The sequence below is a fragment of the Phalangium opilio genome, unplaced genomic scaffold, assembly GCF_054372755.1.
Source record: "Phalangium opilio isolate 3A_F unplaced genomic scaffold, DU_Popi_V2 ptg000041l_1, whole genome shotgun sequence".
NCBI classification, from domain to species: domain Eukaryota; kingdom Metazoa; phylum Arthropoda; class Arachnida; order Opiliones; family Phalangiidae; genus Phalangium; species Phalangium opilio.
This window is the reverse complement of record NW_028324165.1, coordinates 7380835-7397074: the sequence shown is the minus strand read 5'-3', so window position 1 is coordinate 7397074 and position 16240 is coordinate 7380835. Positions and strand designations below refer to the sequence as shown.

The window sequence follows — 16240 nt, the reverse complement described above, 5'->3', positions numbered from 1 at the left end:
TAATGTATAAATACTGAAATAAAGAGAAATATTATCATACACTTAATGAAATTAGACAATAAACTTTAAAGTGTTTTTCCCGAATTTATAATATATTCCGTTAAATATTTGTAAAAATTACAAGTTTCTAAGAAAACTACCGAGTCTCTGTTCTGTTTACGATTTTGAAACGCCAAGTGATTGGTTGGTGAAAATTGTGTATGTTACCCAAACGATAAATTTAAGGGGTCATCCCTAAAACATTCCGGGGCAACATGGCGATACAAGTTACATTTTCGGTTCTCAAAATTGATTTCCCATGCAATTCCCATAGAACCATCCCACTCCAAATCGCCCAAAAAACATCCCCCTTAATTATAAGAAACACCCAGCTTTGAGCTTCTTATTGTAAAAAAAAATGTAGCCGGTACAACTTCAATTAAGATAATTAAAATTCTATAAATGAATCCATATTTTCTTGTCCAATATTTTTCTTCTTTGGAAAAGTAGGCCATTTTAACTCGACGAATATCGTGCTCAAAAAATATTTTGCAGCCTAGCGTTTAAATTCTACTTCTGTACAATCCGTACCACTGCAGGAAAGTGCAATCTTAAAAGGGTTATATTTTACATGGAAAAGAGCCGTTCTCTATATGGGAACATATGCCGTTTCTAAGGGTGATTTCCAGTGAACTAGCCAGATGTTTAATTTTTTCGAAAACAATAATTTGTCGCCAAGGTTGTCTACAACTGTAGACCATGTACCTCGATGCACGAATTGTATAAAAGGACACTCGGCGGTATCGTTGTTATTCCGAGATATTACAGGAACCGGACTGCTGAACAAAATTCTACATTATTTTGCCTTCAAGATGAACAGCAAGTACTTCGCGGCCCTTTGCGTTGTTTTGTTGCTGATGGTGGCAATGTTGGGAGCATCCAATGCCGAAAGTGGTATGTTTTAATAAATTTAATAGAGTTTGAAGACTGATAAATGGGGCAGTCTCGTATCGGAGGATGATTAAGTGAAATCAGAAGGGGATAATAGAAGAAGGATGAAATTCTGTATCCTCTTAATGCTTTAGTTGTGTAACGTGATTCTTCCCAGGCGAGAGACCCCTTTTTCAGGGCTCCCACCAAAATCTCAAAAATAAATAGGGGAAAACGGACTTTTCACGATAAAAATATTGTAAAATAGGGACCTAAATTTTAAAAGTAGGAACCAAAAAGGGACCACTGGCAGCAGTAAGACACGCTACCACTGAACCATAGAGACACGATAGAACGTTCGAGTTTTCATCCTTTAGTTTATCTCTAAAGTGTCGGGGATGGGGGGGGGGGTTTCCTCTCCATCTGTGGGGTCGGATACTTTTGAATTTTTATCTGTGGGGTCGGACACTTCTTTACATTTTTTTTAGGTTTTTTATATTTATTTTCTTTTTATTTATGCGCTAATTAAATAGATAACGATGTGGCTACTAATAAGGCCCTTGGGCCATCTTGTTTTTTCTCTATTTAGTTCCGAATCACGAGAAATCACCAACAAGAGAATTATTGCGCCCTAAAAGATCCGAATTTCGAGCAATGCATTCCTTATATAAAAAAACTGGAAAACTACCGTCATCGCAAGCATTGAGGGCCTTCTGAGACCTGGAAAAGCTTCTGGTAAAAGATTTAGACACTAAGAAAAGGTGGACCATATTAGGTGGCCGGTTATTTCCCTTTGTTTTTCCAAGTATTATATTACTACGGTACTATAAACACTATTTTGATGTTATTATTATTATTAAAACACCGCGGGAATATTTGATTTGATTTGTTTTTCTTCACCTTTTTTTGAATTTAAAACAATTTCAAAAAATTATATAAATAAATATTTTCAAATAATAACTTTGTTAATATTTTTCTGCAATAAAAGAAATATTTTGCTGGTTGGCCTAGTAATAAACATTCATCACATTTACCAACTTTTTTATATATAAATATAAATGAGAAAGAGGGCCATTTTGCTCGACAAATATTGGGTCAAAAAACATTGCACTCAATATAAAATCATTGACATTCTAATTCCAAAGTAAACTAGATATCGCTTCTTGATACAACCAAATGAGAAATGAGCCATTGCTCGTGGCGCAATTTCTGATCCTCTATAGGGTTTGGAATATCCATGATTAACTAATACAACTGTAACTCAGCATGACAGGTGATTGTATAGGGTAGTGCAATGTTAGAAGCGGAAGAAGAGTGATATTATCAGATGAATTTGGATGTTCCGCTTTTACGAGAATTTAGGTAAAAGCATCACGGGATCATGGACCTCGATGCACAAACCAAATAAAAGCGCGCTTGGCTTTAGTACATTTATTCCGAAACAAATTTCGAACAACAAGACAGCTGGAAATTTACTTCCGGAAAAAATTCGACACATATCGACGTATTGCCTTTAGTAGTGGAATGTTAGAAGCGATATTTTTAATACGAAAAAGAGCGGTTCTCTATGGGACGGCATACAGAATCTAAGAGTGATTTCCAATTAATATTATCAGATGAATTTGGATGTTTCCGCTTTTACGAGAAGAGAATTTAGCTGAAAGGATCACGGGATCATGGACCTCGATGCACAAACTAAATAAAAGCGCGATTGGCTTTAGTACAGTTATTCCGAAACAAATTTCGAACAACAAGACAGCTGGAAATTTACTTCCGAAAAAAATTCTACACGTATTGACGTTAAGATGAACAGCAAGTACTTGGTTGGCTTTTGCGTTTTGTTGCTGGTGGTAGCGATGCTGGATGCATCCAATGCCGAAAGTGGTATGTTTTAATAAATTTAACAGAATTTGAAGACTGAGGAAAGGAACAGTCCCGTAACAGACAGAGAGTGATTAAGGCTAAAACGCTATTTAATTGCTCCAGAAGTGAGATGAGACTAGAAGTGAAGGGCTCTAGCATTGATAGTGGATCCTGGCACTAGTGAACAAATTTGAGGATTTTATGCCGCTTCCCACGCGCTAAAACTAGAGAGAAAAAAATTGGTCGAGTTCCAAAAACATTTCCTACCCCCTTCCCCTCAACCTAAAGCCGCGGAACACGGACCCGGCTCCTTGAATCTAGTTCGGCCGTCTACCACCGCGAGCGTCTCACGTTTTGGAGGGGAAATTTTGAAACCGCCACCAGATAGCCAATCGTTGGTGTGTTATCAAGAATATTCACTTTCGCCGAGTGAAGAATTTGGTTAGCTCAGTACTTCTGGACTCATCTCACTTCTGATTGCACTTAAATCGAGATTGCGAATTTAATCTAGGGTTACCACTGAAAATTGTAAATTATTTTAAAGGAAACATAATGGAGCCCAGTCAAAATTTTAAATTACTCATAGGAAAAATAGAATATTTTTTTTCCAGAATCATAGGATTTGTTCGTTTTCCGGAATTATAGGATTTGATAAGGGGAAAATGTGTTTTATAGGAATAAAAATGCTCATAAATAATATTTTTTGGCATAATTAATGTAGAAAAATCTAAAAAAAAAGGAAAAACAAATTGGATTTCACTTTGAAAATTCAGATAAACTTAATTGAAATATAACATATAAAAAACCCGAGCGAACTCCGCAATTTCGGTATTGTCAAATGTGATCTCTATAAAAGAGTTGCTAAACTATACGAAAACTTAGACTAAGTCAAAAATATAGGATATTATAGGAGTAGGACAGGTTAAAAAAATAGGATTCTATAGGATTTATAGGAAAATATTGGAAGAAATGCATGAAAAATATATGAAGAGGTTTTTTTTTGAGAAATTAATCTGTCAGTGATGAATTATCACATAGATCATAACAATAAACTATTTGTTTTGCTGTTCCAAGGAATTGGTTCATCATCTTCATTTATAGGGATAGTGTTTTTCGTTTTAAATTTTGAGTAGTTGGCTATAAAAACCATATCGAGTTGAAATTAAAGGAATTATCATGAAATTATAGGGGAAAATTTTTAATTCATATAAATCATGAATATCAAATATATTGAAAATTCCATTAAACCTATAAACATATATAAATAATCTCCTCAAATGTAACTAGATATGAAATCTGCAACAGTTATTTTCTATTTCTAAGTCGTTCTTTCGTCTCTATAGTTGCGAATAATGAGAGATCACCGATTATGGAATTACTGCGTTCTAAAAGATCAGAACTTCGATCAAAGAATTCCTTATCTAAAACAAAAGGAAAACCATTTTCATTAAAGGCTGGTGATGCAGATTTATTGCCTTCATGAATGCTAATAAAAGACATCAGTAAGGCATTGGGTGACGGATATGTTTTAATTATTACTGGCTTCAAAACACTGAATTATTGTAATAAATATAGTAATTAAGTAATGTATAAATACTGAAATAAAGATAAATATTTTCATACACTTTATATATAAGTTTAAATATACGTTTAAGGACCAATGTTAATTGTTAATTAAAAAGAAATTTTTCGTTACTTTTTATTTGTAAATATAGAGATATTAAACAATTAAAATAGAAGTAAATTGATTACTTCTTATCGCTTGAGAAACGTTCCCTGATTGGCTGAAGCTTCAGTCATTTAATTCCAAAGATAACGTTGAACTAATTAGCGAAAATCAAGGTCTAAAAGTACTGACTCAATAAACCAATAAACAAAAAAAAAAAAAAACACAGAAATTTGCATCTTTTCACCTTCTCTTTAATATTTATAAATACAGGTTGTTTCAGATAAGTCTGCCACAAATTAAGGGAGATGTTCTTTGGGCGGTCCGTGAGATACTGCAATCTTAAGACTCAAAAATCCAGAAAGTGTGAAATAGTGATTAATTTTTAAAAAGTGGGTTCTAGTAACCGAAATTGAAAAAAGGCCCTGGGAAAGGCATGACACTAAATGAAATACGTTCAGCTTGTTATTTGTCAACAAAACTGCCTTTTGTGGAAGCCATCAACTCCTGATGAGTGAGACAGAGCTTAGCCAATAAGTATGAAGCCCCAAGGACGCAAAAACGTCTACAGATACCGTGGGAAATACCTTAAATTCTTAAAAAAATAGCATTACAACAATGTGATCTAAGCGTCATACTTATTGTTAAATATAACTTATGTTAAAACTAACAAAAGCCAATGTACGGAGTTAATGTTGCAGCATATTAAAAATGAGTCAATTTCAGACCAGTCTCTTTCTGTCTCTCTCTCTGGAAATTCTTGTATATAGTTTAAATTAGGTCATTAACGAAAGCCCTAATGAGCGGGACGTGATTAAGTATTTAATTAATTAATTAATCAGTTCCTCTAGCTTAGTTTTAAATTAGTTTTTAACGACTGTTTCTTTTCTTTTATTTTTTTAATATTCAAGTTCGTTAAAATCATTATTTTTAATTAGTTACGCTTAGTCTTTCCGTTTATTGAATTTTAAATTGATAAAATAAAACAGCTAGACATTATTGGAATTAATTAACAAGTTGGTGGGAAACCAAAATACACCTCTCCGAGTCGAAACGCAATTAAGAGGTTTTTCTTAAGTAATTAAATTAATAAATATAACTGATATTAATGATTTTAATCGTCATTAATTTACCTTAATATTAGTTAAATCGTTTTAAAAAATATTATTTCTAAAATCATTTTAAACATAGCTATTGTTGACGTTTGGATTCAAACGTATGCCTCTTTAACAATTTTTGGAAATTTAGGGTTTATAAGGCGATTGATTCACAATAATGGTAAGAAAAAGCGCAATTGCATGAACCTTTGGTGGAAGCCCTGCCATTGCGAGGGTAGACGTTTCTCGTAACCCTATAGCCGATCGCCGCGTAAATCTTAATCCTAACGATGATAATAACGTAGAAGCCAAAAATTGCTATCTGCAAACACGTTTGCCGCGATTTGCCAACTGCGAAAGCATTTACAGACACACAGATACGTCCAATGTAATACCTCTCGTCACTCGGAGAGGTTAAAACATATTTATTAATATTAATTAAAAATTTATATTCGTTAGTTTTTATTGTCGGTAAGTTTTTAATAATAAGAATAATGCCGATTCTAATACAATTCAATTAAGTTTAATGAAACAATGCGGGAAATATTAATCAAACCCCAATTAATCATTTAGTTGTAAATCATATTTCTGGTACTGTTCTTTAGTGGTGGTTCCCTCCATTTCGGCCAAACGACCCATGACCATTTGGGCGGCATCTTTAAGTTCATTATACTCGTGTAATTTATCAATATGCCAGTCTAATTCACTCTCGATTAGACCCTCTCTTTCTAAGTCCGCTATTTCGGCATCCATCGCACGTTCCGCGTTAAGGAGAGAGGTCAAATCCCCTTTGACCTTTGTGACCTCGTCACTCGAGGCCATGACTCGGAAATATAAGGTTTTAAATGCTTGGCAAAGGCCTAAGATTAAAACAGAAAAACAAAGAAACGGTATATCGGTATGTTTTCCCCCTAAACAGTCACGTGATAGGATTGGAGTATTTCTCGTAAGTTGTAAATTCAATATAAGCAGTAGCATAGATATCATAAACATGTACACATTTCCATCGATGTATAAATCTATGAGATTTTTGAGGTAATTTATTTGATAAGTGGATTAAATTTTCTCAGTTAATTTATACGGTAAATTTATGATATTTTTTGAGGTAATTTATATGGTAAGACATTTCAATTTTTGAGGTAATTTGCATGGTAAATCGGTGCAATTTTAGACATACTTTAGATCGCAAATGTGCAATTTTTTTATTTAATTTTTAAGGCAAATCGATGCAATATATGATCTAATTTTTAAGGCAAATCGATGCAATAAATGATCTAATTTTTAAGGCAAATCGATGCAATATATGATCTAATTTTTAAGGCAAATCGATGCAATATACGATCTAATTTTTAAGGCAAATCGATGCAATATATGATCTAATTTTTTAGGCAAATCGATGCAATTTATGATCTAATTTTTTAGGCAAATCGATGCAATTTATGATCTAATTTTTTAGGCAAATCGATGCAATTTATGATCTAATTTTTTAGGCAAATCGATGCAATTTATGATCTAATTTTTTAGGCAAATCGATGCAATTTATGATCTAATCTTTAAGGCAAATTTGTGCAATTTTTGATCTAATCTTTAAGGCAAATTTGTGCAATTTTTGATCAAATTTTTAAGCCAAATTTGTGCAATTTTTGATCAAATTTTTAAGCCAAATTTGTGCAATTTTTGATCAAATTTTTAAGCCAAATTTGTGCAATTTTTGATCAAATTTTTAAGGCAAATTTGTGCAATTTTTGATCAAATTTTTAAGGCAAATTTGTGCAATTTTTGATCTAATTTTTAAGGCAAATCGGTACAATTTTTGATCTAATTTTTAAGGCAAATCGGTACAATTTTTGATCTAATTTTTAAGCAAAATAAGTGCAATTTTTGATCTAATTTTTAAGGCAAATAAATGCAATTTTTGATCTAATTTTTAAGGCAAATAAGTGCAATTTTTGATCTAATTTTTAAGGCAAATAAGTGCAATTTTTGATCTAATTTTTAAGCAAATAAGTGCAATTTTTTGACGTAATTTTTAACGCAATTCGGTGCAATTTATAACGTGCTAATGACACTAAATTCATGCTATTTCTTATGAAATATACTGTTCGTCACAAATTTTTTCTAAAATTTCATAACTTCACCTCACACAAGCCGTAAAATCACATCAAAATTCTAAAATAAACACTGACCCTTAGATGTATACATATCTTTGATATCTATGAAAGAAAAACTACTAAATTCCTTCCTCAATCCTGACAAATACTCTAAACGACAACGTTACTTGTCCATACAGTCAAACCTAGCGTCTGATACACTAATCTAATCGTTTGAATGCAAAGTTATAGGAGTTAACTGATCCCCATGGCGATTATATGGCGGGAAAACTTCGGGGGTCCCGGAGGTAGTCCCGAGTTAAATCCGGACCAAACGTAAATCAAAGTGGGTTTCCATGTGGGTGGGTGGTCATTAAACGGTCAAGACTATTTCAGAGTTGGACTGACTGCAGCAGTCCGGGACATTCTAGATAGAGAGTCTAGACGTCCGAGACACCCTATTGGAATTTCGAATAGATATAGATAGAAAAGACAGAGAAAATTGCGCTTTTCCGGCTTAAAAAGCATTCTAAAACTTTGAGATGAGATTAGGCTTAGCGAAATGATGCAATTTAGACTTATCGAGACTATCAAATTGCTTTGAAAAGTTCGCAATTGTTTGAGAATAGGGTTAGATTTTTCACATTCAAGAAGTTGAGATAACAGTTAGGTTTTCACAGTAATAAGATTGAAATTAGGCTTAGCTTTTCAATTATTTTTTCACAGTAATAAGTTTGAAATTAGGCTTAGGATAGAATTTTCCTAGACATAAGTTTGAAATAAGGCCTAGATGTTTCACATTCGTAAGTTTGAAATACGTTCAAAAGTATGAAATTGGGCTTATTCCAATATGTATTTAAATATCCAAATTAGGCTTAGCAAACTATTCCAATATGTATTTAAATATCCAAATTAGGTTTAGCAAACTATTCCAATGTGTATTTAAAGATCCAAATTAGGCTTAGCAAACTATTCCAATATGCATTTAAAGATTTAAATTAAGCCTAGCAACTATTCACACGATGTATTTAAAAATTTAAATTAGGCTTAACGCAATAAATCTCTGAATTTAACAATAAAACTTTTAAAATTGGTTTACAAACTAAATAATAGTTCAAAACACCCACATCAGGGCTCCCACCAAAATCTTAAAAAAAAGTAGGGAAATAGGGGATATTTTAGGCTAGAAATAGGGTGAAATAGGCACCGAATTTTTTAAACTAGGTACCAAATAGGAACCAAAATGGGATCTTTATTTGAACTTATATTTTCACAAAATGACATAGTCAGATATTTGTAAAAATATTTTATCATAAAACTGACTTAGTTTTTGTTTATTACATTACTACGTTTTATCTATCACAATTCTATCACACTTAACAATCAGTCTTTTTCGTTTTTCAACGAAATAAGAAATTTAAATGTGTAAAATGGACTTTGGGTTGAATATTATAAGCTGATGGCACATTAAACTAGGAATATGGTGATTTAGGGACCAAATCACAATTCTATGGTGGTATAGGGACCTCAAAAAAAAGTAGGGGGTTTTAGGTATTTTAGGGACATGGTGGGAGCCCTGCCACATGGAACCATAAAACAACCATTGAATCGGAAAAAGAAGTGTCCAAAAACACTCAAGGAAAAAATGGACATTGAAGAAAATCAATATAAAAAGAATGAGCGCGTTGTCCCACCCGCCAAACTGATACTGATGACCTGCAAATGAAAAGAGACAGCCGAATTCCCCCGTCCTATTTCAAACATAAAATACATCGCTAAGCTGTCCATCTATAACACCCTAGTACACTTTCAAACTCGTGAATTCCATTTAAAGTACCCTACAATTTCAACTTATCTCTACACTGGGGCAGATACTAAAGAATAAAAAAATAAAAACAGGCCCTGAAAATTACGGGGGCGATGGTGACGATATTGCCATAAGTAAATAACTATCCCAAATAAGTTAGGATAAATTATCACTAAAATTCAAATTAAATTAATAAATTGTTTAAATTTAAAATAATTTCTTGTGTCGTCTGAATTACGCTTTCATAGACAGGGTGACCTTTGATAGGTCACAGACGGAATTTTTAAAGTCGGACTTCGTCACGACACAGACCTTTAATATGTCTTTAATAACTAAATTATTAAACTAATTATTAAATCGGTTAAGTCATCACTGAGGAACGTTGTTTTTAAGTATTATCACCTTTGACCCCAAATACAATATCGACATCAACGCCATAGTGAGTCTCAGGGCCTGGTTATATTCTAGATTATTTCTCGGTGTCACCCAAAATGATAAAAAATGGTTCATCATTTGACAATTCCAAGATGGAAAATCTAAGCCGAGGAGTCTAAACCCAAAGCCCAACCGTCAAACATTTTTTCTTTTTCAAATTTTTTGGTCTAACTTCCAAGTTCTACCTACATTCTAGATTCTGACCTTCGCCAAGTTAAAAGGGACACTTAAACAAATTTCTTCTTCACATCACTCTTTCTCTGGCACTATAGTAGGAATTTAAAAGCGTAATAATCCATTGAGTGATCACTTATTTCAAAGATTCAAATTTGATGTCCGATTGTCCAAATTAATAGTGATTTTAGCTGCATTTAAAAGAATTCTTGGTAATAAAGCTCACTATCGAAGTATTTCTTTGATTTTATACAGTACTCGCGCCTAAGTATCCCTTTGATTTTGTACAGAACTCGCGCTTAAGTATCCCTTTGATTTTGTACAGAACTCGCGCTTAAGTATCCCTTTGATTTTGTACAGAACTCGCGCTTAAGTATCCCTTTGATTTTGTACAGAACTCGCGCTTAAGTATCCCTTTGATTTTGTACAGAACTCGCGCTTAAGTATCCCTTTGATTATGTACAGAACTCGCGCTTAAGTATCCCTTTGATTATGTACAGAGCTCGCGCTTAAGTACTCCTTTGATTATGTACAGAGCTCGCGCTTAAGTACTCCTTTGATTATGTACACAGCTCGCGCTTAAGTACTCCTTTGATTTTGCACATTTAAGTATCATTTTAATTTGTACAGTACTTGCATTTAAGTATCCCCTTAATTTGTACAGTACTTGCATTTAAGTATCCCCTTAATTTGTACAGAACTCGCGCTTAAGTATCCCTTTGGACAGTACCAGAGAACCCAACCCTAATAACGGTTTTCAAATTCAAAATTTTCAACAGTTCTTTCATACACTTTAAAATTAAGCTCATTCTTAATTATAATTAAAATACTTATACTTACGCATCTACATATAGATTTAAACTTACAATTTACGTATTTTAAATGTAAAGTTAAACTTTAAATAAAACTTATTTTAAATCCATCCGCAGATCGACGTCCCATTTAAAAAAATAGCAGACTAAAAATTCCATTAAATGAAACTAGATGTCAGGCCTATCTCAATATCTCATTTTAAAAAACCATCATAATCAAAATATGTGGTCTTATTCGGTTCATAAAGATGTCTGTCCGAATATATTTAATACTGGCAATATTGATCAACTTATCGTGGGAAAGAATGCTTAATAATTACCATAATTACCTATGCAAAGTATAAAATAAAAAAAATCGAGATATATAATTTATAAATAAATTATATAATTTTTTTAAATTAAAAAAAAAGCCATACTGCAGGTTTTAAATTTTTAAAACAAATTTTATGGACCACTAGTGGATAGTGAAGGTAAAAGTTTACAAACCAACGAACGTCGTGTGTAATTTGAATAATTATGATACTTTGTCTGAAGGGACAGTAGCATAAAACAGATAATTAAATTTTGTGTATAAATTTAAAACCTTTGAAGCTATAATGTTAGGAGAAAAATATATATTTTAAAATTTTCCATTTAATTGATATTTGGTGACATCTCAAAGAGAGTTAAGTAGTTATGACGTCATCAGTCTGTCAAACGGTCTAATTTATTTTCCATTTTCGAAAACGTTCATCCAAAATTAATTAATCTCAATTTATATGTTTTCAAATATTAATTTTTTTCATGTATTAAAACTTTATATTTGTTAAAATTAAATGCTACTATCCCTTTAAAAATTACAGCGTTGCTAAAATCTTAAGGGGGGCTCAAATAATTCGATTTTAATTTTTCTAAAAAATTATTTTGAGTCTGGTATGGGATTGAAATAAAAAATTATGTCAAAAGTTTATAGTGAATGTATTAACCCATTTTTTGTCAACTAAAAATATGAAATGATAATTGATATTTAAGACGACTAATTACGTAATCGAATATGGGTCATTCTTGTATAAATTTTTAATTGATTTAATTACGTATTATTTTCAACGGCTTATTAACGGATTTTATGGTCGTTTCCCACAGTTTTTTTAACAACATTAATTAAAAACAGAGTTCAGAAAAGAATTTCCAAAAAAAAACCTTTTGGAACTGATTTACCTTTGCAGGTTTTAATGAGTATTTCAGGATAAATTTCCAGGAGTTGAACTTAATAATTTTATATTGAAGGAATATATAAAGCTACTTGGAATTTCGCACGCGCACGACCACGCTCTGCTACCAACCAATGAAATCACAGTAAAACCTCACAATCACATGAAACGTGACAGATATTAAGTATTTAAGATTGGCCCACTAAACAGTCATAAAAATAAACCAAAATTTAAAAATCTCAAACAAGAAATCACTTCTGAAAAATTCAAATTAAAAATATAAAACTAGAAAACCCGAGAAAACCGCTAAGCCTGAAAAATATTGTCTAATATGAAAAAAGAAAGCATACAAGGCTATAATGTAATAAATTCATCCCCTGTCTTGAGGTTCTCGTAAAAACTAAAAGAAATCTTTATGTTTTTAGTTCAAGGCAACCGTTAATCGTCTTATAGTGTCTTATAGAATAAGTAGAAGTTTGGGAGGACCTCGTTTTTAAAAGCATAAAGAATTATAGTCAGCTAACTTTTACGCCATACACAAAAGTATTAAAAAAAATAGCCAGTGACACAATCAGAAACATAAAAAAAGAAAATAATAATAAAAAAATAGAAAACCGGTGCCCCTTTAATCTTTGTTTTAAAAGATATACCGTGACCTTAATACGCCTAGCTTTTATTTTTTCTAATTTAATTTAGAAGTTTAACTTCATTAGCATATTAAGAAAACTAATTAATTTTATGGGTTTTTATTATGAATAGACCGTTACTGTAATTGCTACAGAGAAGCAAACATACCGGGGGGGGGGGGGATTTTCAACGTCTTACCAGGGATAGATTTAATTTTAGAAGTAGGAATGAAGAACAGAGTAACTGTGGGCGCACGTCAAAGTCCCGGACCCCTGCCACGGGACGGGGGGGGGGTATGAAAGAAGAGGCGGACGGGTCATAGCGACAGAGGTAAAAAGGAATTGCGTATTTTTTCGCCGTCCCCGTCAGCAACGTCATCAAAACGTAGTTTAAGTCAGCCAATAAGGTAATTTAAACTTTTCGTTACGTGTTGGACGGAGGGGCTCTATACTGGGCTGTGAGTCTGACTGAAGTGAATACTAACCGTTCTCCATTCCTACTTCTAAAATTAAATCTATCCCTGGTCTTACTAACTGCGATGTCTTTACAGTTGGTAGCAGAGCGTGGTCCCAGGCACGCCTTTTGCAAGGCGCAACGTACATAGAGATGGATTATTCGAAAAGTAAAATTTTTCATACATAAAATTATTGGGCCAGCTCTATAGAACAAAATCTGCTTAGCTAGAAACGTTGAGTGAAAATGTCTACTTCATTATTCCTGCTATCCGTATGCATTTCTGCTCTAAACCAATTACAAATCATGATGCAAGTATATAAACAGCCTGTTATATTCCAGACTCTTATATTGATTAGAGCACCCCTTATTATTTTGACTATGTGGCAGTCTGTCAGTTAGTTCCATAGAGTTCTTACCCACTTCTTCAATCAACGTAAAAGAGTGTACCCCCTAACCATATAAACAAAATCCTTTACTGTTTATTTCACCTTAAGTTTATCAGCAGCTACAAAGCTAGAGGTCCTTTTATCTCTCTTATACTAAACCCTAGAGATAACTGGAAGTCTAACTTCGTACACGCTCTCATTTGAAGTTGAAAAAAGGGGTAGTCTATAAACCAAATAAACTTGTCAGCGAGTTCAAAGTCAAACATACCATGCCATGCCATACCCGACGTAACATCATGGATATTAACTCTTTAAAGGGGATAGGAAAACGGGGGTGCCACAAGAAAGGAGAGCTTAGGATATAGTATATCAAGGTCATTTGATATTTTACAGTACTACTGTTTAGAGGTCGAGTCAAATGACATACAGTAGGTTCATACAACTTTTGGAAAATCGATTTCCCTGACATTCCCAAGGTTCTTCCTGTGTATTTCCCTGATATGTCCAGGTGTAAGGCCACCTAGTAATTACAGGAGTGGGTTTTTTTGGAGTAATAACTACGGGAGTGGTTATTTTTAGTTGGAGCAACCCCTTCAGGGCAAACCTACTCCAGTCTCAGAAATTCCCTGAGTTTTCCCTGGATTTTCCCTGAATTATACTAAAACTATAAATTTCCCTGAATTTTGCTAAAAATATAAATTTCCCAAAGTTTTCCCTGAATTTTGCTAAAAATTATAAATTTCCCAAAGTTTTCCCAGAATTTTACTAAACATTATAAGTTTCCCAGAGATTTACCTGAATTTTACTAAAAACTATAAATTTCCCAGAGTTTTCCCTGAATTTTACTAAACATTATAAATTTCCCAGAGATTTACCTGAATTTTACTAAACATTATAAATTTCCCAGAGATTTACCTGAATTTTACTAAACATTATAAATTTCCCAGAGATTTACCTGAATTTTACTAAACATTATAAATTTCCCAGAGATTTACCTGAATTTTACTAAAAACTATAAATTTCCCAGAGTTTTCCCTGAATTTTACTAAAAACTACAAATTTCCCAGAGTTTTCCCTGAATTTTACTAAACATTATAAATTTCCCTGAACTTTCCTTGAATTTTACTAAAAATTATAAATTTCCCAAAGTTTTCCCTGAATATTACTAAAAATTATAACTTTCCCTGAATTTTTAGTCAAAAATATATTTCCCTGACATTTCCAGGTTCTCCAGGATTGTATGAACCCTAATACTCCCCGACTTTGCAACATGGCCCATTACTAATTTGTACTAGTCCTCTTTATGAACACAATGTCCTTGGCCAACTCAGTGCAGTGCAAACTCACGTGGGGGTTCTCATGATATAAACTAAGTCGTAACATAAGTAACTTGTCAGCGGGGGTCAGGGCTAAATTGATTAAGCGTAATTGGACGGAGCGGGCCGGGTCCGCCTGAATTGTGGACATTGGTCATTCCAAAGTCGTTTTCGGGAATCCAGACCAGATTGAATTAAGACTCTCCGAGGCTTAGCAATTCCTTAGGGTATTTAGAAACCTTAGGGTTCCCCGCTATAAAGTTTCTTATCATCGACTCATTCAGGGTTAGGGAAAGGATAAGTGCTAAGCCTAATGGAGGGTCAGCTCTTTCCCCTTAACCTCAAAGCAGTCGACCTTTAATTAGGTTTCGTGGTTATTTGATAAGGACTTTGTGGGAATCTCAAGTTTTATATTTACTTTAATTGCTTAATTTGAGTTGAATGAAATAATTACGACCCAATCACAAAGACTAAAGACATCGGTCTAATCTAAGAAATTTAAACTTAAGCTTGGCCAAGAAGTGATATCTAGTTTATTAGGGAGAAGGCTAAGATGCCCAAGTATTCGCACGCCTTAGTCCCAGTCCCCCTTTCAAAATACAAGGGGGGACGTAAAAAGAGGCCGGGCTATTTCGCCTCTCCTCAGTCGGAAAATACGTAATTTTCGTCATTCGCGTAGGTCGCGCTGACGTGAGTTTTCAAGAACCAATGAGATGCTGGTTGTAATTTAGAGGCGGGGATTAACTAACCTACGTAACGTTTCGACTGGAGATAAAGCCAGAAATGTGGCGAATTTATACCTTCTCTCTAATAAACTAGATATCACTTCTTGGTTAGCGGTTTAATTAAAAATAATTTTATCACGATTTAATCTGATTTAATTAACAATTAATTCGAATGTGAAAAAAGGCACGTACTTATACCAATTAAAACATCACACACGTTTGGTAAAACCTGAGCAATTTAAATAATAATTATTTCGTTTCATAATTAAACGCAAATTAAAAACATTTTGTATATATATATGTTAAATAGTAAAAAACCTGATCACGTTCGTTATTATGAACGTTTGGAATTTCCGTTTTGTGTTTTTCTTCGACGACTGTAAATGCAGGCAAATCGTACATTTTTAATTAAGGCCCATCAATCTCTTTAAACGTTTCTAGTTTTCTACCATTTTTTCTTTTAATCGAATTCTCTTTGCAGAGAGAGAAAAATAACGATTAATTTCAGAGCTAAACTTTAAGGTTTGGTTCCGAAGTAACGTATCCCCTATAAGTATGCTTTGTTGGAAATTGTGTGGAAGTTAGCAATAGTAATTAAGTTTAGAACTTTATTCAGCCGGCTTGTTTTTCAAAGGGTTTACTAACTGTTTTTACGTCAAAAGGTGCATGTACTGATGAGACCGGTTA

At 33.2% G+C, this 16240-nt stretch overlaps 2 protein-coding genes across 5 annotated transcripts in view; both read right to left on the bottom strand.

Annotated features, from left to right (window-relative positions):
• LOC149679702 (uncharacterized) overlaps positions 1–16240 on the bottom strand; it is a 182414-nt gene that overhangs the window by 105525 nt on the left and 60649 nt on the right. The window lies entirely within an intron of this gene.
• Positions 4277–11185, bottom strand: LOC149679703 (DNA repair protein SWI5 homolog). Of its 3 annotated transcripts, none has more exons than XM_089835548.1 (2): positions 10908–11185; positions 4277–6395 (listed from the first exon to the last, which is right to left on the bottom strand). In XM_089835548.1, the coding sequence occupies exon 2, from the start codon at positions 6355–6357 to the stop codon at positions 6097–6099; it is 261 nt and encodes an 86-aa protein (XP_089691674.1). In that variant the 5' UTR covers positions 6358–6395; positions 10908–11185; the 3' UTR covers positions 4277–6096. The 3 variants fall into 3 exon arrangements, with proteins under 3 accessions (XP_089691674.1, XP_089691673.1, XP_089691675.1); XM_089835547.1 differs by having other exon boundaries at positions 10882–11179; XM_089835549.1 differs by lacking the exon at positions 10908–11185 and adding an exon at positions 10057–10461.